This window comes from Acomys russatus, chromosome 28 (genome assembly GCF_903995435.1).
Source record: "Acomys russatus chromosome 28, mAcoRus1.1, whole genome shotgun sequence".
Classification (NCBI taxonomy): domain Eukaryota; kingdom Metazoa; phylum Chordata; class Mammalia; order Rodentia; family Muridae; genus Acomys; species Acomys russatus.
The window spans coordinates 14,041,098-14,068,056 of NC_067164.1; the positions used below are offsets into that span (position 1 = coordinate 14,041,098).

At 35.8% G+C, this 26,959-nt stretch overlaps 1 protein-coding gene across 1 annotated transcript in view; it reads left to right on the forward strand.

Annotated features, from left to right (window-relative positions):
• The window catches only part of Prr27 (proline rich 27), a 78,619-nt gene that overhangs the window by 25,606 nt on the left and 26,054 nt on the right, over nucleotides 1–26,959 (forward strand). The window contains exons 8-10 of the mRNA XM_051170163.1: nucleotides 17,825–17,944; nucleotides 18,710–18,784; nucleotides 19,053–19,097. Coding sequence (XP_051026120.1) covers nucleotides 17,825–17,944; nucleotides 18,710–18,784; nucleotides 19,053–19,097 — 240 coding nt within the window. The remainder of the gene's footprint in view (nucleotides 1–17,824; nucleotides 17,945–18,709; nucleotides 18,785–19,052; nucleotides 19,098–26,959) is intronic.

Consider the following 26,959-nt stretch of genomic DNA (forward strand, 5'->3'; position numbering starts at 1 on the left):
TCTGTGATATTCCTTTTGTCTACTTACACAGCATTTTCTTTATCCAGTCTTGAGCTGATGGACTGTCACTTTTATATCTATAGATTTATTCTGATCCCAAGCTTGGACAGAGAACCTTCTTATTTCATAGGAAATAAGTAGTTAATGCAGTAGAATGTGCTGGTAAAATGTGTTGAGAAGATGTGATTGTGAGTTTAGATGCAACATATATAACATTCAGCACCAACCCCCAAGTTCAGGGAATGTTTCATAGAAAGGGGCTAAAAACAATTCTAACAGCTGGAAGATGGGGAGGAAGGGTATAAACTGTCCTCTGGAAATGACAGGGCTATCACACACATTAACTTAGGTGACTTACAATTGATAGCTGCTAGAGAAGTAAAATTTGCTTTTCTCCAGTGGAATGAACTGGTTATATCAGCCTCCTACTCAGGAGTAGCTGACAAACCCAAAATGAACTTCATGATTTTGGGTTGGTTGGTGTTTGTGTGTGTGTGTGTGATGTTCTTTTTATTTTTTTCTTTGTTCTGTTTTTCTAGACAGAATATCTCTATGTAACCTTGGCTATCCTGGGACTCACTCTATAGATTAAACTGAAGTGAAACTCAGAGATCAGCCTGTCTCTGCCTCTCAAATGCTGGGATTCGAGGCATGCACCACCACTACCCAGCTTGTTGTTTTGTTTTGGGTTTTGTTTGTTTGTTTGTGGTGTTTGGTTTGGATTTGTTTTTGTTTGTTTGTTTGTTTGTTTTTGTTTTCAAGAGTACAGAATTTACTTCAGTTCACAATTTAGGCTACAGTATTCTAAGGTGCCAAAGGCATGTTAGTGAGAGGAGCTCCCATTGGTGATGGGAAATAAATTGCGTATGTATAGGTGCTCTAGTTTGGACAGAAAGCAAGGGCTTCTTCAGGAAAAACTCTTTAGGAAAAAAAAAAAAACTTTTAACTTTTCTGATACATGCTTGGCCAAACTCCTTTCAGGGGTGACTAAGTCCCTAGTACTGCAAGATAGCCTTTTCTGTGAGTGCTCGATGTCTTTGTCTCCTACACATGGCAGCAGATCATTTCATTAGCTTGTTCAAAAGGCCTACGGTGGAGATCTAAAATTGGCTAGAATGTCAGGGGAGGGGGAAGAAAGAAGAGACTATAGCAGAGACGTGGCAGAGTGTAGAATATACTTAAGGACTCTGTCTCATCCTCATGACATTTTTGTTTCTTTGAGGCGTCTGCCACACAAGGCCTGCATAGAAAGACTCTGGCTCACAATGCACAATGCCTGTCTGTCTGTGTATCTATCTATCTATCTATCTATCTATCTATCTATCTTCAGCTCACAGTAATATTATAGCTTCTTTGATTGTATTTATTTCAATAGGATTCAAATAAAAATCAAGTTTCTCTCCATTGCTGTAACCCATGTTCTTGGGCTTGTCATGTGTACAGGTGTAGAAGAAAATTCTTATTCATTCAGTTAACAAAAGCTAATATATTTTGTGTACTTTTTATATTAGTTATCAAATTACATTTGTTTCCTATGAGTAATTTCATCAACTGAGCTTTAAAAATACCCTGAAAGTAACCAAACAGATTTTTGTACAATTCACACTCACAACCCTATTCCTCCCTGACATATCTAGCTCACAATCTGATTGTTCAATAAAGAAAAGGTGATAAGTGAGCACAGTCCTCTTAATGTCAAAATTACTGGAACAAAACCTGTGTTTCCTGACTGGAGTCCAGCTGCAACAACACACCCCTCACATGACTTCCCTAATCTTCTTCTGGTGAATTTAGGAGATCTTCCGCAATGATATTCTCTGAATCCAGTTACTAGAAAAGTCACGTGCAGTTAGTGGCAGTGCTCTAGACCAGTATACATGGTCCTCTGAGTCTAATAACATTACACATCAGTACCGAGGCCCTGTTTTCTTTCCTCACAGTGATGTGGGAAAGAGAGTAAAATAGCAGTAAAACAAAAAGGCAGGAGCATGAGCAATATCAGCAAAAGAGTCAATTGAAGTTACTCTTATTTCTAGACCTTAGGACAAATCCTCACTCAAATTGCTCTTCATGATCAACTTTATGCAACTTTAAATAAAAATAGCAAGCTTAAAGAACTACCTGATGGTATGCATACATAAGTCCTGTGATCAATGCTAGTAATGACACAAAGTCAGCCATTGTTTTCTCTAGCATGTAACAAAATTAAGATTCTTGCTTTTCTTTTACTATGAAAGTGAATACTTTTCCCTGGTGTGTACTGTTATTATTCACATAGACTATGGGCACTCTAACTTTTTAATACTTTTTCTTTATTTCAACACAAATATTATTAGGAGATATCACTATGTAATATGCTATGTTTTTGAGTTGAACATTCAACAAAATACTGATTCTCTTACATGAGTTAAACAAAACAACAAAAAACCAGAATATTTTATATTTTCAAACTTAGATTGTGTTCATAAGCTTCAGAATACATCAAAACTTAAGTTTAATATTACTTTTACAGAATAATGCAAAACCAATTATAACATCAGTTAGATATGCATAACTCAACACATTCTCTACCACGTATATTAACTCACTATGTATGAGTTTTGTTTTCCTTCCAAAGACTAATTCCATTCAGATTCAGAGCTGAATAAAAATTTCAAAGTATTTCCCAATAGGTCCACTTTCAATGATCAATTAAGAATTTTCCTAATGTAATCAATACATTTGTTTAAAGCTCAAAATTTGTATGAATTTTTAACATGTACATTTATTTTATTGCACATGAATAGAACAAACTACATACAGCAGGGAGAACCAGGAGACAGTCATGAGTTATATAAATGTTACGTTCATGGTGATTTGGCTATTTGTATTTGTCAAACTTGAAATAAACATCTCTCCTATCTTGTTTGGTCTAAATTCAATACCTATCATATCTCATCTCTATTAACTTTAATCCTTTATCTTGATCTAAAAAGATTTTACCTGCTAATGAACTAAACTTGATTATAAAACTAAACTATTTGGTCTTCAACCCCCCTCAGAGACTTAAGGAATAAAAATTAAATGCCTGAGTGAACCAGCAGTGCAGATTAGCAGACTGAGACACTTTACTGCCTGAACAGTCACCCAACACTTTCTAAAACGCTGGAGCCTCATCTTTGTCCTTCTAGCCCAATATCTCTGCCAGACTTATTCACTAGGCAGGAACTATTGAGGACTTGCTTGCCCTGTCTTGGCAGAGTTTGGCCATTGATTATGCCTGCATCTAAGGCTGGCCCAATTTTAGGCAGTATTCTGTCTGTGGCAGAAATTGGGACATTTTGCCCAGTGGCTTGTTTGCCACATCTGAAGCCAACTCCATAAGGGGGTTCGTTGATGCTCATCATCTTCTTTGAGGCAGGCTAAGTGTTGACAGGAGTTAACTTGTCTTGTTGTCAAAGAACTTTTAGAATAATAAAAACATCTTAAATGCCATATTCTGTGAGTCTCTGAGGCTTTTGAAGACCTTATTTAACTATCTTACCTTATAGACCTATAGAATCATATCTATCTGTTAGACTTAGGATATATATTCTTGTACTAAATCAGACTAGTATTTGACATGCCTATGATTTGCGTCAATATACAAAATTCTATACCAATGACTTAGAGATAACCTTCTTTGTGAATAACATTAAGGCCTTGAGTTAAGGAGTAGGTTCAATCATCAACCTTTTGTTCTATCCTCCCTCTGTATTTCTCTATCCTCCTTTCTTTCGTTTCAGCACCTATCTCCTTACCTACAAGAGAAAGATGAGTAAAGAGACATCCCTGAGTTCAGCCTAGTTTCCTCTCTGTATAAGACCAATAATAACATATAACCACCTCCCAATGACAGTAAGCATTTGTAGACCAAGAGAGCAAATAGAAACTTACCCAACCCCCCTTAAAGGGAATGGGATGTCATTTTCTTAAGGTTTCTTCAGGCTGAATTGGAGAAAGGCTAGCATTATTTCAGTGGACTTCAAGTCTTCAAGTACATGTTTGAAAGTGATATCTAATTGAGGGACAAACAAAGTGATGAATCATAGAAAGATTTGACAGAATGAGTCAGATATAGGACGTACCCAACTCTCATGCAAACAGGACAGAAAAGAGGGGCTACTAAAAAGCAATGTGGGGAAAGAAGAGATTTTTTTTTTTACTGAAGTTCTTGACCAGGGCAGTTTTACAGAGAAAACAAGCTAGACACTGGCAAAGAAATAAAAAAATGAGCCAGAGAATGAGAATGAGCCAGAAGATTAAGACATATTTCCAGAATTAGTTTAAGGGCAGGCAGAGAAATTCAGTGAGAATTCTAGAGAAGCAAATTTGAATCTGTCAGTGTGGAGAGGAGTTTGTCCCAGAAAAGCTGAGTTGAACCAGCCAGTGAGAGTCCAGAAAGAACTAGAAAGGATGAGTTTAAGAAGCTGAAGCATTCTAGGTCTAGGTTAGCAGACAAAAGCTAGAAGCTGACATCTTCAAGATTCAGGTTTTCAGAAGATTAGATTGTATGGAGGCTAGAACCTTGCAGGCCTAGGGAGAGTTACAACAGAGAAAGAAATGCTCTGGGCTCAGCCCAAGCCATGTCTTCACACAGCTTAGGCACTGCTCTTCTCATCTGGTCCCTTCAACTGAGGAAATAAAAACAACAATTACAGTTCAAGATGATTACAACAATTCCTGGCATTTCTGAGCAATAAAAAAGTATCCAGTCTATAAAGTATCTAATTTTAATTGTACTTTCAATTTACCCAGAGGTAGCAGATTTGTAATCGCAAACATAAAGAACATGAATCCCTGTTATCAAGTATATGAGAGATCTTTTCACAGATTGTTTCAAATCTGAGTGCTGTGTTCTTGAACACATGCAATACCGTGACGTAGAGTTTGAATGAAGGATGTTCTGAAACAGAGGAACCATGGTGTCTTCTAAAGTGCTCTGGAAACATTGCTGATATAGAAAAATATAAGATGATAATATATATTACCAAGACCAGAGGGGAAAAATAATTACTAAGAGGATTTTTTTGAGGCTTTAGAGTCTATGACAAATATTTTTAATTCCAGATAGTACAAAACGCAAAAAATATTTTAGTTCAGCATAACTAGCTGTTATATCTCTTTTAGAAAATAAGTATTTAAGAAACTGTAAGAGAAATGGATCTTACAGACAGAATAACAGATACGAGGCCCTATGACCTATGGTCATCATATTGTTAAAAATGCAGTCTTAATTATTATTAATGATATATATATTTCTACACAAAATGACAAGCATTGTGAAAATCCTGGAGCTTAAACATTAATTCTTCAGCTAACCAAAACCTTGGGTTTCTAAAATGATCCATTTCCCAATAATTATAGATGCACGAAAGTTAACATTTTCTCCAAACAGTTAAAATCAAAATTTTTTATCATCTCGGAAAAAGTCTACTATAGTTTTAATAGTAATCATAAATAATATTTTGACAGTTGTAATTTATTATAAATATGTAAAATATTTCAAGGAAATGTTAACATTATAGAAATAGCAAAATTGAGGCAAACGGTTTAGACTTAACTTATATTTAAGAATATAGAATTTAGGATTTTAGAGATTATTATGTATATGAGCATTTTGTAGTGTATCGACATGAAAGTCTCTCTAGGGGAAAAAAACCTTACATTTGCTGATGCAGCCAGTACAAGGTAAATATGAGCTGCTCAGACACAGAGGAAAGATAAGGATGATCTTGATGTCATAATCACAACATCCTCATTTTGTTTTATCATGTTCTAAATCAATCTAAGTGGAAGAACTCCCAGGAATAAGTGACACAAAATGGAAGGAAAAACAATTTCTAATCATCATGACTTCTTAGAACTCACGTCTCTCTAGGATTATTTTGAACCACACAATTACCATGTCATGGAGAAACAAGATATAAATGGGACTGGGTGACTCATCTCAGGTCTCTCATAGCCTGGACAGCTCATCTTCGGTTTAGGAAGCAAGGTAACATTTCCATTTCTTTTATTCATCTATTATTATTGTTGTTGTTGTTGCTACTGCTGTAAATAATATTGTTATTGTAAAACAGACTGCCATTATGCCAAAAGTGTAAAAAGACTAATGCTAAGTAGCTTAAAGGTCTTTGAGAATATGTATTTTTAACTAGCAAAATCTAAAAATTTGTCTTCTTTAGGTGTTGGTAGAAAGAACTACCATATAGACACTAGAGACAATTAACTACACTGCTCAACATAATGGAAATCCAGGGTACTGTGTATTTGATGTTTGGTACCCAGACATCAATATTTAACTATTAGTTTCTTATAGGTAGCTTTGTGCTTGGATAAAACAGCTGGTTATTAGTCATCTATTTCTGTTACCAACATATTTAATTTTTTTCTTTAACTAGAAAACATTACTTTAACTCTCAATATTTGTCCAATTCCAATTTATTTTATCCAAGCAACAAAAAATATGTATAAAAACTGCTTTGTTAAGAGAAAACAATTATGACCTTACATGTTAAAATTAAATGCTCCTGAAATAAGTATCCTATGAACACATGTATGTTCCCAGAAATATTTTTAGAATAGGCATTTTAGTAGGGTAAAGGACTAATAATAAACTTTGACTTTGCAAATCTTTTTCTTAATACATAAAAAATGATTTCATGTACACATTTCCTAAATGTGTATAGTTACGTCCTTGGCATACTGTTATTGTTTTAGAAAAATGTCATGTCCCTTAAAATAATTTAATGTTTGTAGAAAATAAACAGCAAAATATTATTTTACCCCTGTAAAACCTAAGAATGACTTTATTTCGTTTTTCTGGTGTTGTTGTTGGTGTTTATTTTGATAGCTCATGGAAAAAGTTAAGTTGATGTGTGATCAAAAAACTACAAAACTGTACGTAGTCATTGGGTAGAGACTAATTGAGTTGAAGAAAATCTTCAAAATCTTGCTAGGACTGTCATTGTCTGGACATGTGAAATGAAGGGCACCATACTAGGTGGCTTTCTTAAGCCTGGAATCCTAATGCCTAACACCGTATCATGCTCACTCACTCCTCCAGTTAAGGAACCAGACTTAATGATGTGGCTGAGGGGCCCCATGATGAAGCTTAGAAACCTAGAAATGTGGCTTTAGCTGAGAACTCTAATCCATGAGTGTTATCTGCCTGTGTTTTACTGTTTCTTGTTCTCTCCGAGACTGAAAATGATTTGTAAAAAATGAGTCCTGAGGCTGGAGAGATGACTCAGAAATTGAGAGTACTTGTGCTTTCTTTGTGTCTCTGGGTCTATAAAATCTCCTAGAATGTGGTAGCAAATATGAATAAATTGATATAATCTCATGTCTCAGAAGTGAAATTTTCACAGTATGCTCTTTTTATGAAGAATTTGTTACATGCATACATGATTCCCAAGCTAATCTGCTTCTGCCAATCTCTGTTGCTCTATCTCTATTAGAGGAGATGAAGCTGAAGTAACAATCAGTAAAGACATTTATGATATCAATGAAGGAAAGAAATTCATTGACTTTCTATCTATTTGACAGGACTTAAGAATCATGAAGTTCTTCATTCTTACTTGCCTTTTGGCTGTTGCTCTTGCAAAGCGGGTAAGTACTATGAGAAAATTAAGACCATCTCTGCTTATTTGCATATATGAAGCATTAGCCTCCTGTGAAGATAGGAACAAGCACATGGTCGTTTGAACATGTAATCAAAGATATCATTCTCCCTGTTTCATACCAGACACACGGCAGGCATGGTCTTTGTGAAGTATTCTTACAAGGTTAGGGAGATTTCCTTCTATATCTGCTCAAATGTAATAATGAATCGTTTTCATTGCTCTGATAAATTTCTCTAAAATTACAAGAAAGGCACAGTTTAAAATGGAGATTTCAACTAAAGAAGAAGTAAGTCATCATTTTTGACTACTCTGGTTCACAAGCGAAATTTATTATGCGAGCAATGGGAGAGCTTTGCACAATTCTTTCCAAATATCTTATTGCAAAGCAATCTCTCCACTCTTGTGGAGATATTACAGCAGTATTGGTGTCACAAATGATAGAATCTGGCCTGGATACTTCATGTGATATGTTTTTAAAGAATCTATATGTCCTGCTTACCTCCTCAAGGTGTCTGATTCTGTTCTTCTCCCTGACAGTCCACACTATCCACTCCTCTTGCTCACATCCTTTCTCACTCCTCAGAGGGACATCATTTCATACTTTGTGCTACAATTCTTTACTCATAAATATTAACTAGTGGCTGTTACCTCTTAAACTTGAAGATGGTAAAAGAAATACTGGGTAAAATTCAAGTTAATGCCTTTAAAAAGTAATGTTTCAGTGTCATTATTAGAAAGCTTCACTCTTTAGTCTTCACCACACTTCTCCATTCTCTCTTGTCAGCAATAGTTCTCAGTGTTTCCTTTAAACAGAAGAACTTCCTTCAAGTAAAATTAGAGCTGTTGGTTTAGCAAGTTACCAAATTAGATACTATTGGAAATAAAGGTATACAGTTGAACTTACATGGCAGTTCTTCACAAAAAAGATTTAATCTTCATCTTTTATGCTACTTCACAAAAGCACTTGTCCCATGTTAATTTTAATGGTTAATAAAAACCAAACAAGATAATACAGAATGCCATGATTGCTAAGCATTTTAGATTCTGTGATGTAAGTTTGCATGTATCATATTTTAAACTATAACAGTGTAAAGAAAATTTATTCTATTAAACTTACATAAACTGAAGGAAAAGAACCCAAAAGAAGTCACGAGAATCTAAGACCCTCTCGTTCACACACTCAAGTCTCATAAAAACACTAAACTGAAAGCTTTACTTAGCTGACCAGGTACAGACCCATGCAAGCTGTGAGCTTTTCACATCTCTCTCTCTCACTGTGTGTGTGTGTGTGTGTGTGTGTGTGTGTGTGTGTGTGTGTGTGTATGTATGTGTGTCTGTCTGTCTGTCCATCTGTCTATCACTCTTGTATCTCTCTCTGTGTGTCTCCCTGTCTCTGTCTCTCTGTCTCTCTCTGTCTCTCTGTCTCTCTCTGTCTCTCTCCCTCTCTCTCTAATGTCTGGCTGTGGATCTCTCTCTGTATTTTTTTCTATTTGGTTCTGGAGGAAGCTGTTCTGATAATAACTGAATAAGGCATTGATCTACAAATATAGCAGACTATTGTTAGCAGCCATTTTATTGATTTTTAAAGGCCAGTAATAATAATATTTGGTTTTACCGTAGGTCTCTTGGCTATCTAGTCTCTGGTTTTTGCTCCTCTAAGAAGTGACAGGTATGGGTTACATCTCATGGAGCAAAGCTTAAGTCAAATCAGATATCGGTTGCTTACTTCCACAAACTTTGTGCCGCCATTGCCATAGCATGTTTTGAAGGCAGAACATATTGTAGATTAAAGGTTTTACAGCTTGGTTAGTTTTTATGTTTCTCTTTTGGTAGTCAGACAAGTACCCTTCGTACCAAAACATTGGAATATACCAATGATATTTCTATGTAGGCATCAGCTTGATGTTCAATGAATTGTGTGTTTATGTCTGTGTGTTGTCTTCAAGATCATAGTATACATAACATATATTATGTATGTGTTCTATTATACACATCTAATTTTCATATTATATACATATTCTTATGCAATCTAAAAAACAATAATGAACCGACTACAATGGCAGCAAATGCTGTGACAGGCTGTCACACTAAAGAACCACAGAAATATGCCATGTTTTTATATTTGTTTGTAGTATTTACATTTTGTGTTTCAAAACTAGAGAGAACAATTTTGTATTTTAAAACTGAGATCTGTGCTGGTCTGAACAAGACGATCCCCATAAATTCATATTTTTCAAAACTTGGTCCTCAGTTGGTAGGTTTGTTTGTGGAAGAATGGGAGACAAAGCCTTTCTGGAGGATGTTTGTCATTGGTGTTAGGCTTTGAAGTTTCAAAAGACTTAGTCCGCACTGCTATTGCTTCTCTGCCTCCTACTTATGGATCAAGATTTAAGCATTCAGCTGTGCCTGCTGCCATCTCTTTGTTTTACTCTCATGGACTCTGACCCTCTGTAACTGTAAGCCCAAATTAAATGCTTTCTTTTATGCATTGCCTGTGTCATATTGTTTTGTTACAGCAGTAGAAAAATGATCAAGAGAATTTGTAAGAATGAGTGACAAGAAGAAGATCTTTTGCAGGAAAGGGGTTCTGATTGCACAAATGTTATTTAAATGTAACTTTATGGTTTGTTCACTTCTTTCATTATATGACTTTATTAATATTTATCTTAATCAATAAAAATCTCTTACATTTATTTCTTTACTTTGAGTATTTATGGAGTCTGTTGTGAATGTGTGAATATATGTCATGTTGTACTTGTATAAGTCAGGGGACAGCTTGTGGGAATCAATTTTCTTCTACTACTGTTATTCTCAGTGTTGAAATGCCTGCCGTCATCAGGTACCTTTATCTGCCAAGTCATTTTACCAGGCCTCTCCATTTAAAGAAAAATATTTATTTTTAAGAATTTGAAACACACACATGTGTATATGTATATATATATGTAAATATATATATATATATATACACACACATATATAATGTTATAGTACATCTGTATGAAATATAATCATTCTCTTTCCCATTTTCCCCTAAACTTTCCATATATTCCTCCAACACACCTCTGTTGATGTTATTTTCATAAAACTGCTTATTTCTCTTAGCCTGTTTCTTAACCCAGCTATCACACAAGTAATTGAGACTTTTATAATACAAGCTTCACAACACAATCTAGTCAGTTTAAGTCTGTGTTTAACCCTCTGTGCTACCCTGTCTTACTCCAGCAAACATCTCAAGAGATACTCACACTTTGTAGCTTTCCTTGGCTCCATCTCCTTCCTCCTGGTCTTCCTTGGACCTGTACCCATGGCTGAATCCCTGCTTCCTCTTCTAACTCCTCCTCCCCTGGCTGGCAGGAAGTCCTGGTCTGTTCGCCCTCCTGCTCAGCGATTGGCTATAAGCTGCTTCATTGAAATAACAGGGGGACAATTGGAAAGCAGAGTTTACACAACATTTAAACAGTATATCAGATTTTAAACTGCACAATAACCTTATACTTATTCCTCCTTCCAAATTTTTATGGTTTCTTTTTTTAAAATGAAAGTAAGATACATTTATGTTGCACAGATTACGTTACGAGCATGCCTGATATGTTAAATTGCTTAAGAGGTTTCTGGTAGGGAAGTAACCACCAACACCTTAAAATTGTTGTTGCTTTTAAAAAGAAAAAAAAACAAAAAGATTCCCCCAAAGTACATCAAATTCCTTTACAAAATGGCAAGATAACTTCATATTATGCATAGCCATAAAAGTAAATTTTACATTTTTGTATGTTTTTATAGAAGATGGAACAATACTCCTCCAGTGAGGTAAGACATTCTAATATTAATACAAAATAATTTCACTTGGTAAGCATGTGCTATGGCCTAAACATAATGGTTTGTGAGTGTCAGAGTGGTGTCTGTGACAATGTCCCTTTCCATTTCTGGATTAAGAACCCTGCAAGCTTCTTTGGATCTATATTAAATGTAAATTCCTAATGACTCCCTGATCTCAGGTGCATTAAAAAAAAAAAAATACCTAACACCTAGTGATCAATATCACATAAGAACTTCCTCATTGCTTAGTAGAACCATATGCATAAAATAGCATTATATGGGCTGATAAGATCATATTTATATACTTATGATTATATATATAATTATATATGTAACAATGACTAAATAAAAAGGTGCCAGTGGCCATGAAATTAATACAGAGCAGGAGGAGTGTCATATTGGAAGACTTGGAGGAAGGAAAAGGAAAACTTATGTAATTAATTTTAATTTAATAAAAAGACAGAAGAAAAATGTCAGAAGGAAGCAAGAATAGAAAGAATTAGGAAACGTGCAGGAGAAATAGAAAATAATTTAATTGCTTGGTTCTTGATGCATGAGAGCTTTTGTTTCAACAAATTGTTTGAATGAATTATTATCTGGACGGTGATAAGCTCATTATATAGAGAGTGAGACTTTTATCAACTCTGCTCTAGAATTCAGGCAAACGTGTTATTTACACATTGACGATGGGTGTGGATTGGAACTTTGTAGGTAGTGCAAATACTCACGGGGTGAATAACACTTTTTTTTTTTTTCCTTTCTAAGGAATCCATGGACATCTCTCAGGAGGTAAGGTTTTTTTTTTTTTTTTTTTTTTTTTTTTTTTTTGCAAACTAAATATATTGTAACATTTCATTTTATCAAAATTGTAAAATCAAATTTTATTTTGCAGAAGTTTAAGCAGGATACGGATGTAGTCATTTTTCCCAGTCAGGTAAATATTGATCACTTTAACCAATAATTTTGACCAATACTTGTTTCTATGAAACTATGTCATTTTCTCTTAAAAATGAGTATTTTATGATTCTGGAAAAAAATGCTTTCTTTTGTTTTCCCAAAATTATATGGCCTACTATGAAGAAGCCCCAGGAAAGATGTCTGAGCCATTTGTTTGCCCTGTTTTTAAAGTGGAAAGTATTTAAATGTCTTGGCAATTCGAATCCCGTGCTTTGCTGGTTCGCTATCCCAAAAGCTGTCACAATTCAGTTCAGAGGTGATATATCACAGTTCATTCATTTCTTTCTCAGAATATCACATTTAAGAACCATCGATAAGAAAAGCCTTACTTTGAGTCTAATTAAAATTAATCTAAAAATTAGAAATTATTTAAATATCAAGACAACCAAACTTGTAAACCAAGATCATTTGCAAAGAATGAAATGCTAATACACCCTTTTATTTTAAAGCTGTAATACACTGCAGCACAATATAGTCACATAAATTAATTAATACATTTTATTCACAGATTCTATTGGTTCTAGAGTATTCATGAGTTAGTAGTCTGCATTCTTTTCTCTCTCTCTCCTCTCTCTTCTTCTTCTTCTTTTCTTTATTTTTTTATTGTTATTTTTACTTTTTTTATTCACATTACATCCTGGTCATAGGCCCATCTCTCGTCACCTCCTAGCCCCACCCACCCTCCATGTCCCACATGCCCCTCACCTATTCCTCAGAAGAAAGGAGCCCCTTCCTATATTCCCACCTACCTCACCCTACCCTACCCCTGGCTCATCAGGTTGTATTAGGACTGAGTATGTCCTCTTCCTCTGTGGCCTGGCAAGGCTGTCCTTGAAAAGCTGTCAAAAGAGTCCATGTCAGTGAGAGCCCCCACTCCCCTTACTATGGGACCCACATGAATCCTGAGCTGGGCCTCAGTTGCATCTTTGTAGTGGGCCTAGGTCCAGTCCATTCAAGGTCCTTGGTTGGTGCTTCAGTCTTGCCAGCACCCTTTATGCCCTGGTTAGGTGGCTCTGTTGGTCTTCTTGTGAGGCTCCTGTCACCTCCAGGTCCTTTTCTCTCCACCCCCCGCCCCACTTTTCCACAAGGTTTCCTGTATTGCTCAATGTTTGGCTGTGAGTCTCAGCATCTGTTTCAAGGAGTTGCTGGGTGGGGCCTCTCAGAGGACAGCTCCCCTTGACTCCTGTCTGCAAGCATAGCGAAGTATTGCTAATAATGTCAGAGGTTGTTTCTCTCCCATGGAGTGGGTCTTGGGTTGGGCCGGGCATTGTTTGGACCTTCCATCAATCTCAGCTTTATCTGCCCTACCCATCCTGTAGTTGGGGTGAATTTAGGAAACAAAGTAGGAGAAGAAATACAGAGAGATAAGAAGGAAGATCATGGGTAGGAGAACAAAAGGCCTGTAGAAAAAAAAAGAGAGAAACTGTGAGAGGGGGCATATCTGCTACAAACTGGAGATCTATGTCAGGGTAGGCTCCTGGGGGACATGAGAGGGACCCTAGCAGAAACTCCTCGTAGCAGGGGCCATAGAGAGTGAAGAGGACACCCTCTAACTAGACAAGTCTCCTGGTAGAGGGAGAGGAACACCAACCCACCCACAAAAACTTCAGTCCTCATTCTTAAAATCCTCATTTTCTGCATCGCTTCACCCTTCTCTTCCTACTTAGGTTTTTCTATTTAGTTAATGCATAAAATTATTTTAATTGACTCATTTAGATTTAAATCAATAAACTCCTAAGAAAGCATTATGTATTTGTTGTCAAAAACATATTGGTAACCCAAGTAGTACATTTTTATTAATATATAGCATAAAACAAATAATATCAAATAAAATGAAAAATTATGAGTACATTGTCTGAACTAATCTTGAGTAGCCATTCATTGTGTCACAAACTTGTATGGCTTCCTCCAGCTCTGGGGCTGCAACGAATATGAAGGCAGAATGTCTTTCTCTTCATGTTCACATTCCATGTATCTACTGGTTCTGTGTTTACCACTGAGTGAGATATTCAGATGTAAATCAACAAAACTTGCAATGGTGAAGAATCTGTTGTGATGCTTGCTTTATGGGAAAAGGAATTTTCATACACACACACACACACACACACACACAAGAAATGCTTCATGATTAGTACTGTAGAGAAAATAAAATATAATTGTTTTTCTTTTTCATTTAAGGAAACTGTAAAAAAGATTCACATTCCTCAAGTGGTAAGAACTTTTGTTTATTTAAAAGTTTTGATTTGTACTATTATATTCAATAATACAGTCTTCCTGGCATACAAGGACATATCTTGAAAACCTTACTTTTAATAAATGAGTGATAATTTATGTTTTTTTCAAAGTAGACAGTTTCTCCCTTTTACTTTAACAGTAGTTACCCAAATGGGTCTTGTTTCTTGGAGACATTTTTTATCCCTTTTACTTTTTACCAAGGAGTCAGTCAACTAACCTGACTGTTTAAATTATCCTTTTTATACTAATGACCATGTAGGCAATATTGGACTTAAATCAAAATAATTTTTAACATTTTATAAATAATAGTAGACATTTCCTTTGATTTCCAACCTTGATTTTTAATCTTAAGAAATTTTAATAGGCATATATTTATTACTCAAAGTCCTGGGTTTCATAAGGACATTTTCAGCCAACTGTGTAATAAGTTGAGGGTTGCCAGATTTTTATTATTCACTACATTTTTTTTTTATCAAGGATGCTAATCTAAGTTTCAGCTTTAACATCAAAAGCAGGTTCATCCAGAAAGAGCAGATTTTTAACAAGCAGATTTTCATGAGGCCCTTACTTAAACATACTGTCATTGCTGGGTGAGGCCTGAAGGTGGCCATCTGCACTGTTTCCAATGTTTCCTGCTTAGCATTCTTTCACAGTAGAGACCAAGTGTCTAACTCCACATAAACATCTTACAAGGGTACAGTGAAGTCGCTCCCAACTATCAGCACCACACCCAATGGGTTTTCTGATGCAACTGTGAAGATTTTTTTTTTTTTGCAATGGGAGTGAGTGAGGGAGGGTGTGCAAGGGTCACTGGTTTGGTAAGAATATCGAAATTATAAACATGATTAGGAACGGCATCAGGAAAACAGAGACAGAGAGCAGCCCTGAGCTTTAGGTATAAAGTGAATCCTGCCATGCTTGTGTGACCGTCTCTCTAAACTGCAACACCAGTTTCTTGTGGCATCACCTTACCAGGCTTGTGATGTGCAACCTTCTGTGTCACCTGCCCATTGACTGTAGCATTAGATATTTACAATGTGTGTGGAGTTAATAGAAACTTAAAGCATACTCTAATCATGTACTGTTATTTCACTGACGTTTCTGATGCTAAATATTTTATTTCATTTACTCTGTTAATTTTCCAATGAATGATATAAATTGCTGATTAGTGATGATTTGGGCCCAAATTATCCAATTACCTTTCTCTAACATGTCATCATGACTTTAGGGTGAAATATTATTTCTAAGGTGTAAGTGATGTTATTACTCTTTCTTAAGGAATCTGCTGAAGCTCCCTTGAAGGTAAGAAATTTTCTTTTGAGTGACATGATTAATTTAAAAATAGTTATAATTAGTATAAAGTAAATAACTTCCAATTATGATGTTTAGTCATATGAAATATAAAATCAATATGAACTGCTAGTGGCTTGGGGTTTTGTGTATTTTAAAACAAGCTTCTTATCACAAAGCTAGGTTCACTATGGAAGAAAAACATCAAATTTCTCATACAAGTTATAATTTCAAGAAAATCATATCAAATTTACATTTTTCTTCTGAGTGTTTCATAATTCATGTCATCTCAGTGAGATACTTAGTCCCTCCAATTTATAGGCAGTAATACAGTTTTCCTGTTTTCTTTGTTCTGATCTCTGGCCAAGAATAGGTATGGATATTTTTAATATTTTTAGTTGAAATAAAAATCACATAAAGTTCCATCTTCCATTTCCTCCCTCCAGCCCTCACTATCATTATCACACTGAGGGTCTTTTTCTTTGATTATTATTTTTACATACATATATGTGTGTGCATGTATGTACAAATATGTAAATGCAACATGATGAGTATATTTTTGTATACTGAATATTATTTCACTGACTTCAAAATGCCATCATAATATTGTATCATCACTTGTTAAACTTTTTCATAGTAGCATAGCAGACATAAATTTCGAAATATTGACAAGCAAGAGGATTTCCTAATTCCAGCCATCTGGAGAACATTGATAGGTACAAAGGGAAAGGTCAGTGTTGGAATTTTCTAATTTAATTCCAACTCAAGCTCTTAAAATTCAGTTTTTTTTTCAACTGGCAGTGCAAAGTGTATTGGCTTTGAAGGATTATACTGGATAGCAAACATTTAAATTACATAAAATATTGTGCAGTGTATAGTTCTATATACGTGGCATTTATTCCAAATTCTTTATAGCTGAATTAGTTGTCTTTGAAAGCTTAAAACTGAAGAAATCCAAGTGAGTCCTTTCTTTTACAAAGATTTTTAATTTTTGTAAAAATCATTTTATTTTGTGAAAATTCTTCCAGGAATGTTCTCACTCCTAATGTAGCGATGAATTGATCTAACGATGGCTCCAGGAAATGATAATGGTCTACATATAGGCCAGCTATGAGACTCACAGGGTAAAGTTGTTTGTTGCCAACCCCAGTGACAAGAGTTCAAGCCTCCAGGCTAAACTGAAGGAAGGAACTTCTTCCTTCTGTAAATTGCTCTCTGACATCCACACTTCACAGAGGCACTGTGGCATAACTAAATAGATACCAATATGTGTGCATTTATTTTGTCCAACCCATTTTCTGTCTTCTCTGATAAAAATGAAAATTTTCCTGAAGAAAGAGGCCATGTACTTTTTTTATACACAATGTCTAAAAGGAACATACCAAGTCAGACTCAGGGTTTTAGGACTTAGTGCAATGTCGTTCAACTATGCAAACTGCTATACCTGTAGCAGCAGACACAAAGAGAGTAAGCAATTTCTTTAAGTGTCAGTACCTGGAGCCAAAGAAATTAAAGGTTGGTTCCTTCTGTCTCCTAAGACCTTGAGACATACGTGGAAAAGAAATGAAAAAGAGACACACAACTTCTGTTTCAGTCTTTCCCCTTTGCCTTTGTTGAATAATTTGTGTGATACATGTAATCTTTGTTATTATATATTATATACATAATTAATCCAGAAATATTTCTTAATAAGACAATATTTCTAATTGTCAATAGGCTACAAATGTAAATGCTGTTACAGGAAACTTTATACTAGTAGATTTCTGTCACCATAGATTATCTAATTCAAGTTCTAATTCTTTTGATTCTGTCAATATTTGCTGGGATACATGGACAATAGAAAACACTGAAGTGAATGTTGAATATTTCCCTCTCTCTAGAACAAATGCTACCCATCTATTCAGAAGGTCAAAACACCACAAGCCTTCAAGGGTCTTTACGAATACCATGTTGCCAGGAACCCATGGAGTCCTTTTGTGAACCATGCCACTCACACTCTGGTAAGGGCTGGGTTGGGGGAGCAAAGAGTAAAGCAGAAAGTAATTAGTGCTAAAACACCCCCAATTGTAATTTAGAAAGACCATAGTGAAACTGAGAGGAGTAGAGGGAAGGGAGCCATAATCAGGATATATTATGTGAGCAAAAATTTTTTCAATAAAAGGAGAAAACACAAAACTAAGTTTTAAGCAAGGTTACTGTATAGCCTGAATACAAAAATAATTTTCAGTAATAGCGATAGTCATGAGTGAGAAATGTTATTAAATTCACTGTGCATGCCCTTGGTATTTGCTCATATTTTCATGTACCTGGTTTCCTAAACATTCTTTACTGTAGGAGGAATTAGAAGCTACTGTCTTCATTTAATAGAAAAATCATGATGTGAAGAACTATAAGGCAGTGATACCCAGCATTTTGTTTCCTTAGGATGAGTCCCTCTCAACTTTCAGTAAAAATGTAAAGTCACAGCCTTTCTTTTTTCTTTCTCATGGAGAACAGAGAATAGGTCTTGACTAATAGGGTGAAGCATTTTATTATGAAAACAATATCCTGTAACTAACAAGATGCTACACACAGTAGCGGATGCTCTTCATCCTCCTTTATAAAGTAATAAATTTAAAGAATCCATTTAAAGAACTTAAATCAGAGCCTTGTAAGAAAGATCATGTAAGAGCAGGCCACAAACATAAACCTTCAAGAGTTTAAAAAGTAAAGTTGCACTAGGAGACACTGCCAAAAGTTCTAATATTATTTCCTCTTCTATAAAGACATGCATCAGTACTGCTGCTAAACCAGAGTGTGGTACTCAGGCAGAGCACCATCAGCAGGGAGAGAGGGTCCAAGTGAGTCACCATGGACTAAGAACTCTCATCCAGATCCATAGAAAGTGCAATCAGGCCAATGCTTTCCATGTATCAGAGATGATAGAGACAATTCAGTGCCCCAGCCCTATAGATAAAATAATTAAAACATATTATTTTATTTTAAAGGACTCTGACATCAGTTCTCAGCAAGCTGGTCAAGTTATATCAACTATAATTAGAAAATTATTTTCATTTTGCTCCCCGCTCAAAATGCTATTTGGAATAATAAACATTATTTATTTTGTAGCAATATAAACAGAAGATGACGGACATAAATAAGCTTGTCCGAGAGGTAATATTTGTCTTGTATTGCTTCATTAATGAGATGCAAATTAAAAGCGTGTATGTTTTCCCTATTTTACACTCAATCAGCATCTTCTAAAATCTAGGGTTGTGAAAGGTGGTGGTTAGTTAACTTATACATTATGAATATATGTGAAGGTCCTGAAGAGAAGAGTGGTTGTGCTCTTCTGTGTTCACACTGTAAATGTCAGGGCTCCTGGGAGGATTTCTTGCTATTAGGCCATCACTGTCTATTATTATTGATTTGCAAGAGTACCAAAGAGGTGTACTTGTACCATACTCATCTTTAATGAGGAGAAACATGTGTATTTTATTCCTTCCAGCACTCAAAATCACTAAGTTGGAACTTACGAGGATCTTTGTTTGCAAAATTACCATGTGCCACAAGTGAATTAGACTGTTTTAGAGGGGGAAAAAAAAAAGTAGTTAGGATAGAGTTGAAAACAGTATGCAACAGTAAATCATTTGACTAGTGGCCTAACTGCATTTGTAATGTTAACTTAAATTTGTTGTTGCTAATGTGCATTCTTATTTCACTATCGGAATAAGTAAAAAAAAAAAAAAAAAAAAAAAATTCACATTTTTAATTTTGCTTGAAGGTCCTAGTTACTCAGAGTAACCCTGAAAAGTCAGTTGTTCAGCAGGATCTTGGTCAATACACCTATGCCAACATACTCACACTGTATTTATTATGCAGTGCCTGAAAATTAACTTACACATTAGTATGTACAGTGGCAAGTTTTATGTGAACTTGACATAAATTAGAGTCCTTTGGGAAGACGGAACTGACAAACGTCCCCATTAGACTGGCCATCTTGTTGTACTTTTTTTTTTTAACTGATTGATGTGGGCCCTACCCAGAGTACTGCGGGCGGTGCCATCCCTGGGCTGGCGGTCCTGGGTTCTATAAGAAAGCAGACTGAGCAAGCCAGTAAGCAGCACCCCTCCATGGCCTCTGCATCAGGTCTGGCCTCCATCTCACTTCTCTGAGTTCCTGCTCTGACTTCCCTCAGTGATGGACTTAGAAGTTAAAAGATGAAATAAACCCTTTTCTCCTGATTTGCTTTTGATCATTGTGTTTCACCACAGCAATATAAACGCTAAGTAAGACAGGCTGTAAATTCTAAAATAAAAACAAAACAAAACAAAAACAAACAAACAAGCAAAAACCCAGAATAACCTTAATTTGAGACCAACAAATAGTTTGCTGAATAGGAAATTTTCACTATTTTTAAAATGCATTCCTTTTATAAAGTCAGGAACTATTTAATTTACCTGAGTACATCAGGGATCTTTGAAAACAGGACAGTGGAAAATGACTCAGTGCTGTATCACTATCAAAAAATCTAAAATATTTCACACTTTTATTGGAAGGATATGTTAGGGAGTGAGGTGGATGTGAGTGCATGTACATATTCTATACAGTTTAGATGGTCACATTTTATTATTATTAAATTATTATTAGAACATATTTTATTTTATGATCCTGGGGATCACACTGACAGTCTTGCCTACACATCCTCCATCAAGTGACACCCAAGCTGCCTGTTTTGTTTTAGATTCATTAACTTCATATGGTGCTAATGACCACCAAATATTTGAGAACAGAGATACTGTGTAATAATTACGACAATTACTTTTCCTATAATTTGAAAAATAATCAAGTAAATAATGAATATGGACTAGAATAGTGAGCCAAATTAAATTTGTGAGTTCCCATTAGGAACGGAGGCCTGATCATTTAGTGACTTCATTATTTTTATGTATTATTTACTTTTAAATTTGTTTCACTGCACACACTGATCTATTTAGTCTCTTGTTGAGAACACCTCTCATCCTTCCAGTTACAAGTAGAACTATATGAATATAATTTTCTTATTTTTAAAATGTTTTATTCTTTAATAATTTATATATATATGTATATATATATACAATGTACACTGATAGTAGTTATTCCTCAATCTTCTCCTTCCTACTTTCAGACCACCACCACCCCCTTTGTATCTCCCAATTTGATGTTCCTACGTTTTGTTTGTTTAAAAATCTGAGTATAATTAGCTCACCCCGTGTGCACATGGGTGCAGAGCCACCCACTGGAACACAGAAACCATCACGGACTGTATCACTGCAGAAACCTGACTCCTCCCTCTTCCAATAGCCATCTCAGCTGCTCAGCTAAGGGTGTGGCCTCCTGATGCCCTCCCCCTTCTTGCTCTGTTGATTAGCTTGATCTTGAGCAGGCTATGAAGAGGCAGCCACAGCTGCTGTGAGTTTGTGGCTATAATAGCCCTGTCCTGTCTACAAGACCCTATTTTACTGAAAATCTCCTTCTGCAGTGTTCCTGAGCTGTTTGGGGATGGGGACAATACAGCTGCTTTATCAAAGGCTGAACACCCTACCCCCACTCTCTGCTCTATGACAAACTGTGGGTATTTGTGCTAACTAATCTCTGTCTATTGCTTTTCTGATGAGGGTGAGAGTCTGTGAACTTAAGGACAATTATTGATAAGGCAGTTTGGATCCACGGCTTCTCTGAGTAGATGATTCCTCAAATTAGATTTCTTTTTTCATTTGGGTTTTCATTCTTTGGAAACTGCAAACTTACTAATGCTGTTTTCTTACCTATTTATTTAAGCTGAGATTTGTTTAACATTTTTTAAGGTACTTTATTTTAAAGTTATTGTTAATGCTGTGCAAATTTCACTTGGCTCTACAATGTGGTTACATGTTTCTATACCAAATATAAACACATATATTTAATTTATTAACATTGATTGACATTGCTATCTAAATTAGCCCTAGAATTTTCTCACTCATTTGTTATTTATTTATTTAAAGATAAACATTTAGCCAGCGTTATGCGCCCTACATGCTTTCATATTTGGGGGATACATACAACTGTGATTAAAGAAACTAGTACAAGGTAATTTATATTTCTTTTTATTAAGTCATAATTGCATATACATACACACATACATATATACACATATATAATGTGTTTAATCCTTCATATATTTTTAAAGAAACCCTAAGGATAATTATTGATAGAATAGTGTATTGGTTTTATATGAGCTGTATTTTGTCCGCATTTCCAAGAGATAACTAATGTATTGATGAAATTTCTCTAAACCGCTTAATTCTGAGTCTTTTAACTAAACTGAAGTTTTCGGGTAAGGACTTTCATGTATGCTCTCTCTCCACAGAAGCTAAGTTTTACACAGTTTCAGGGGTTTCCTTTTCTCTTGGATTTTTTAAAGTCAAATTTTTACTCTTCTTAAGTTACAAGCTTTACTGGAGTTGGTCTCTGTCTTTCTTACATTGTTGCCCCAGTCAAATGAAAAAGACCTTTAAAACCACAGCTATTGATAACATACTTAAAAAGATTCAGTAGCCCTCTTCATTGATTTCGTGATATTAGTATTACTGTTTTTATTTCTCAAGGAATCTCTTAGTCCTTGGTTTAGAGACCAACAGTACCTTTAATCAAATGAGGTATTGTTAATTTTACTCAAAAGTCTCTCTCTCTCTCTCTCTCTCTCTCTCTCTCTCTCTCTCTCTCTCTCTCTCTCTCTCTCTCTCTCTCTCTCTCTCTCTCTCTCTCTGTGTGTGTGTGTGTGTGTGCGCGCGCGCGCACGCGTGCACATGCAAGGGGAATCGGGGAATTAAACCCGGGGTTTCATGCCTGTTAGGCAAGTGTTCTTCCACTAAGTTAACCTCTCCCCCATTCTTCTACGTATCCAGTACAGATAAAAAGATAAAACTCCCGTAAGAAATAGGCACATCCACAGGTCTGAAATGAATGGCCAGCATAGGCCATCTGTCCTTCCCATGCGCTCAACTAGTCCGTAGCTGGAATTTGGTTCCATGGAGCACTCCCCTTTGCTACAGTTTACACGGGACGTCTCCATAACACTGTTTTATGGACTGACCTAGAAATCATGTAAACAAAACACAAAAGACATACTTGCTGCTACAGAATTGGGAGAAATCCTGAGAGAAGGTGCATCTGGGTGTGAGTCTTGTAGCCTGAGGCACAGCCTAAGGTCTTCCTCCTCAGTACCTGGAAAGCGTTGCTACCCGGAACTCCAGGCCTCCAAGAAAAGGCAGGAGGATTCTGCCAGATGCCCTGGCAGAGCTAGTAGCTCCACTCCTTCCTCTTCAACCTCACCCCTCTCTTCCTTCTGCCTTCCTACATTTCTTGAAACCTTAAAATTCTTATAATAAGGGTAATGAATAAAGAATCCAAAGTAACACATATCTTCAGCTAACTACTCTTTTGTTGAGAGAACATAGTCTGATAATATTTAAGGTCATAAATCCCTGTAAAATGTCACTTTGGGTAGTATGAATATAGCCTTGGATTGTTCAAAAAAATTAGCTCTACCTCCCTTCTGCAATGATATAGACAAAATTGTCAGCAGGTTATTCAACTGAAGCAATCCCCACGACCACCCCCGCACCCGCCAAAGAATCCACTGAGGTTTTCACTGAAATTAAGTATTTTCTATTCAACTAACTAAATATCACCCCAGAACATTTTATTTGTGGCGGCTTCAAACAAAAACCTGATTTTATGCAGAAGGCAGAGACAGCTGGTGGGAACTGGTTTCCTGGCTACCATGAGGTTTCTAGGGGTCGCACTGTAAGGCGAGGCAGTAGAGCCTTTTGCTGGCTGGCTGTACTTTGTGTTCTGCAGTCTGTGTCACCTGTAACACATTCGCTCCTGGACACTGCTGAGATCTTAGTGACAAAAAGAAAACTTTTAAGGAAAATTGAGGGGTTGGTGGTGGTGGTGGTGGTGATGGTGGTGGTGGTTAATTATGGGTCATGTTTGGTTTGGTTTGGTTTTGAGAAAGACAAAGCTGTCTTTGAATTTTCTAGTTACCCCAAGCCAGACCCAAACTCAAGTCAATCCTCCTGCCCCAGTCTTTTACTCCCGTCCCACTCCACTTCCCACACCCACATTAAAGTGAACACGGTGACTATGAAAGTCTCCCTTGTGTCTTGTAAAAGATGCTACAGAAAAAGCTGGCTCTCAGAACACCAATTCTCTTCCAGGTGACAGCCAGCCAGCAAGTAAAGGCTCTACTGCCTCGCCTTACAGTGCGACCCCTAGAAACCTCATGGTAGCCAGGAAAACCAGTTCCCACCAGCTGTCTTCTGCCTTCTGCATGACATGTGGTACACATGCACATATTAACACAAAAACACACATACAAATAGATACACGATGATGAAGATAGAGAGATAGATAGAGAGAGAGAGAGAGAGATAGATAGATAGATAGATAGATAGATAGTAAATAGATGATAGATAGATGGTAGATAGATAAGCACATTTAACTGGAGCTCATCCTAGAGGAAGATGCTACTGAGTTTAATTGGAGCTTTAATCCTTACAACATTCTGTGGCCAGGCCCACATGGACGATTCGAAACGGGACATGAGAATGTTCATTAGTCATGAATTGTGTTAATGTCCTGTGCAGCATGTTCTCTCTCTCTTAATTCCTTTACTTCTGCAAGGTAGCTAACACCCAAGGACAAAGTAATTTGATGTTACAGATGGTACTCAAGTAAGTCACCCTTAATTGACTCTGGCACTGAGGATGAGGGAGATAATCACATGTGTCTTTTTTTTTTCCTTAGAACAAAATGAAACAATATAACAAAATCACCTGGCCTCAGCTTGTAAAGCTTCTTCATCAATACCAGAAAACTATGAACCTACTGAGCTATTACCCGTATACTCCCAGCCTGGTGAGTGTGCTATTTATTTTCAGTATAAAACTGAATTAAATTTTTGGCAAAAATAAGATAAAGAGATGAAAGAAAACTTCACAACTCTCTCAAATAAGGAAATTGAAGGGAAACTAGGTGAAATTTTGCTAAAGCAGAAAAAAATAAACTATGAATCATGTAATAAGGCTAATTCGCTTAGATGGAAATTGCATTTGCGTTGATCTTTAACTTAAATGTTTACCAACAGCATTTTAACTCTTGATTCCTTTAGCAATGCTTAAAGGAATCAAAATAACTTTTTAAAATACACAAAGGAAATGCATTTTCTAATATAAGGAATAAAGAAAATACTGAACCTAGATAACTGACAACTTAATAGTAACATCATGGGATTTCCTGTCAGAAGTTGAACTTAGGCCGTTTCTCAATATTTTATAGCACTGTTTATGTCACGCATATAGCATTTAAATATATTTTACTTATATTAGATAAAAGTTTTATGCCTGATATTTGTATAGAAGGAGCCAAAAGAATAGAACGTTGTAAATATTTTCGTGGGATGGAAGTAGATTTTTGCTTGTTTCTTTATATAAATCTGACAATAAAATGCATTATTTCTTTATATTTTTAAAAAGATATTTTTAAGATTCTTGAATTAAATGCTTCTATTTTACTTTGATAAATACGCCTGTAACCTGGGTGATAATTTAAGTCAGAGTTTTATGAGATGAATATGTTATTATAGTTTTTAAGTAATGTATGTTTAACTTCAATGAAAAATAGTTATTTATGGGGGCTGGAGAGATGGCTCAGCGGTTAAGAGCACTGACTGCTCTTCCAGAGGTCCTGAGTTCAATTCCCAGAAACCACATGGTGGCTCACAACCATCTATAATGTGATCTGATGCATACTGTATACATAATAAATAAATCTTAAAAAATTGTTATTTAGTTGATTAAATATTACTGATAATATTTTGTATGCCTAAGAAACTAAGAAAATAATTTTAATGTTTCAAAATTTACTCACAAGATAAATCTGCCACTATTAATAAATTCTAGAAATAGTATTTTTGCATAATAAACTGAAGAAGCTGAATATTAACTCTCAATCATTAATTTGCTCAAAGTTATAATTTAAAAAAAAAGGCTTCTCTGAACTTTTCATCAGGCACAAACAGAAATAGTTCTTAAAAACCTTACTGTGTTAGACATCATCGTGAATGTAGGAAAATACTAATATTAGTTATAAATACTTACATTATACTAAACTAGGATGGATGAGTATGTCTGTATCCTATATACAAATCAACATTATCTTTTGGAACATAAATCCATTTTTGGCTTTTGTTTAACAGGTTTGAGTGGGAAAATTCACATCTCTAGTTACCTTTCTGTCATAATTACTTCTCGGTACCCCTGTATTGAAACAGATTTATTAATGAGACAGAAATGCTGAGCCAAAGGAAGACTACAAAACAGCTCCTGAATGGCTGCTATTCTTGTTAATTTATATTGAGAATGTTGGGTCTACATTTGGATTTCATCTCTACAAGGTTGATGATTATTAAGTATGTTCCCACCACTGCTCCTGTGTCACTAAACTATATTCCTTCTCAAACAATAAACCTTCAAGTGCATTCTTTCACGTGTGATTGTAATTTGTGTTGCCTATTTTGACCCAGCAGGTTGGTGACTAATATAAAGTCCTTCAACAATTAAAGCATAACTTCAAAGACACATAGGTTCACAGTTCTGTGAAGCCACAAGTTTACCCTCTCGTTGCTTATTTCTGCTTACAGATTGCCACAGCATTAATCACAAAGCCTCATCACATCCTCCATGCTCCCTCCAATTCCATAGTCACAGCAAGAAATCAGACACTGAGAACATAATCCTGCCAGTGAAGTAATCTACATCAGAAATATACCTCTTTTATATAGATTAAGCCAATGAAGAGTTTATAGGTCCTTTATCTTTGGCTAGTGATAAAGAGTGGGCAAATACCTCAGGGTCTCTTGGGACCAAACCTCAGGGACATTTTTTTTTAAAAGAACAAACCACAATTACATAAATCTTAAATGGGCCATAGTAAAGTACCTCGCAGCATTT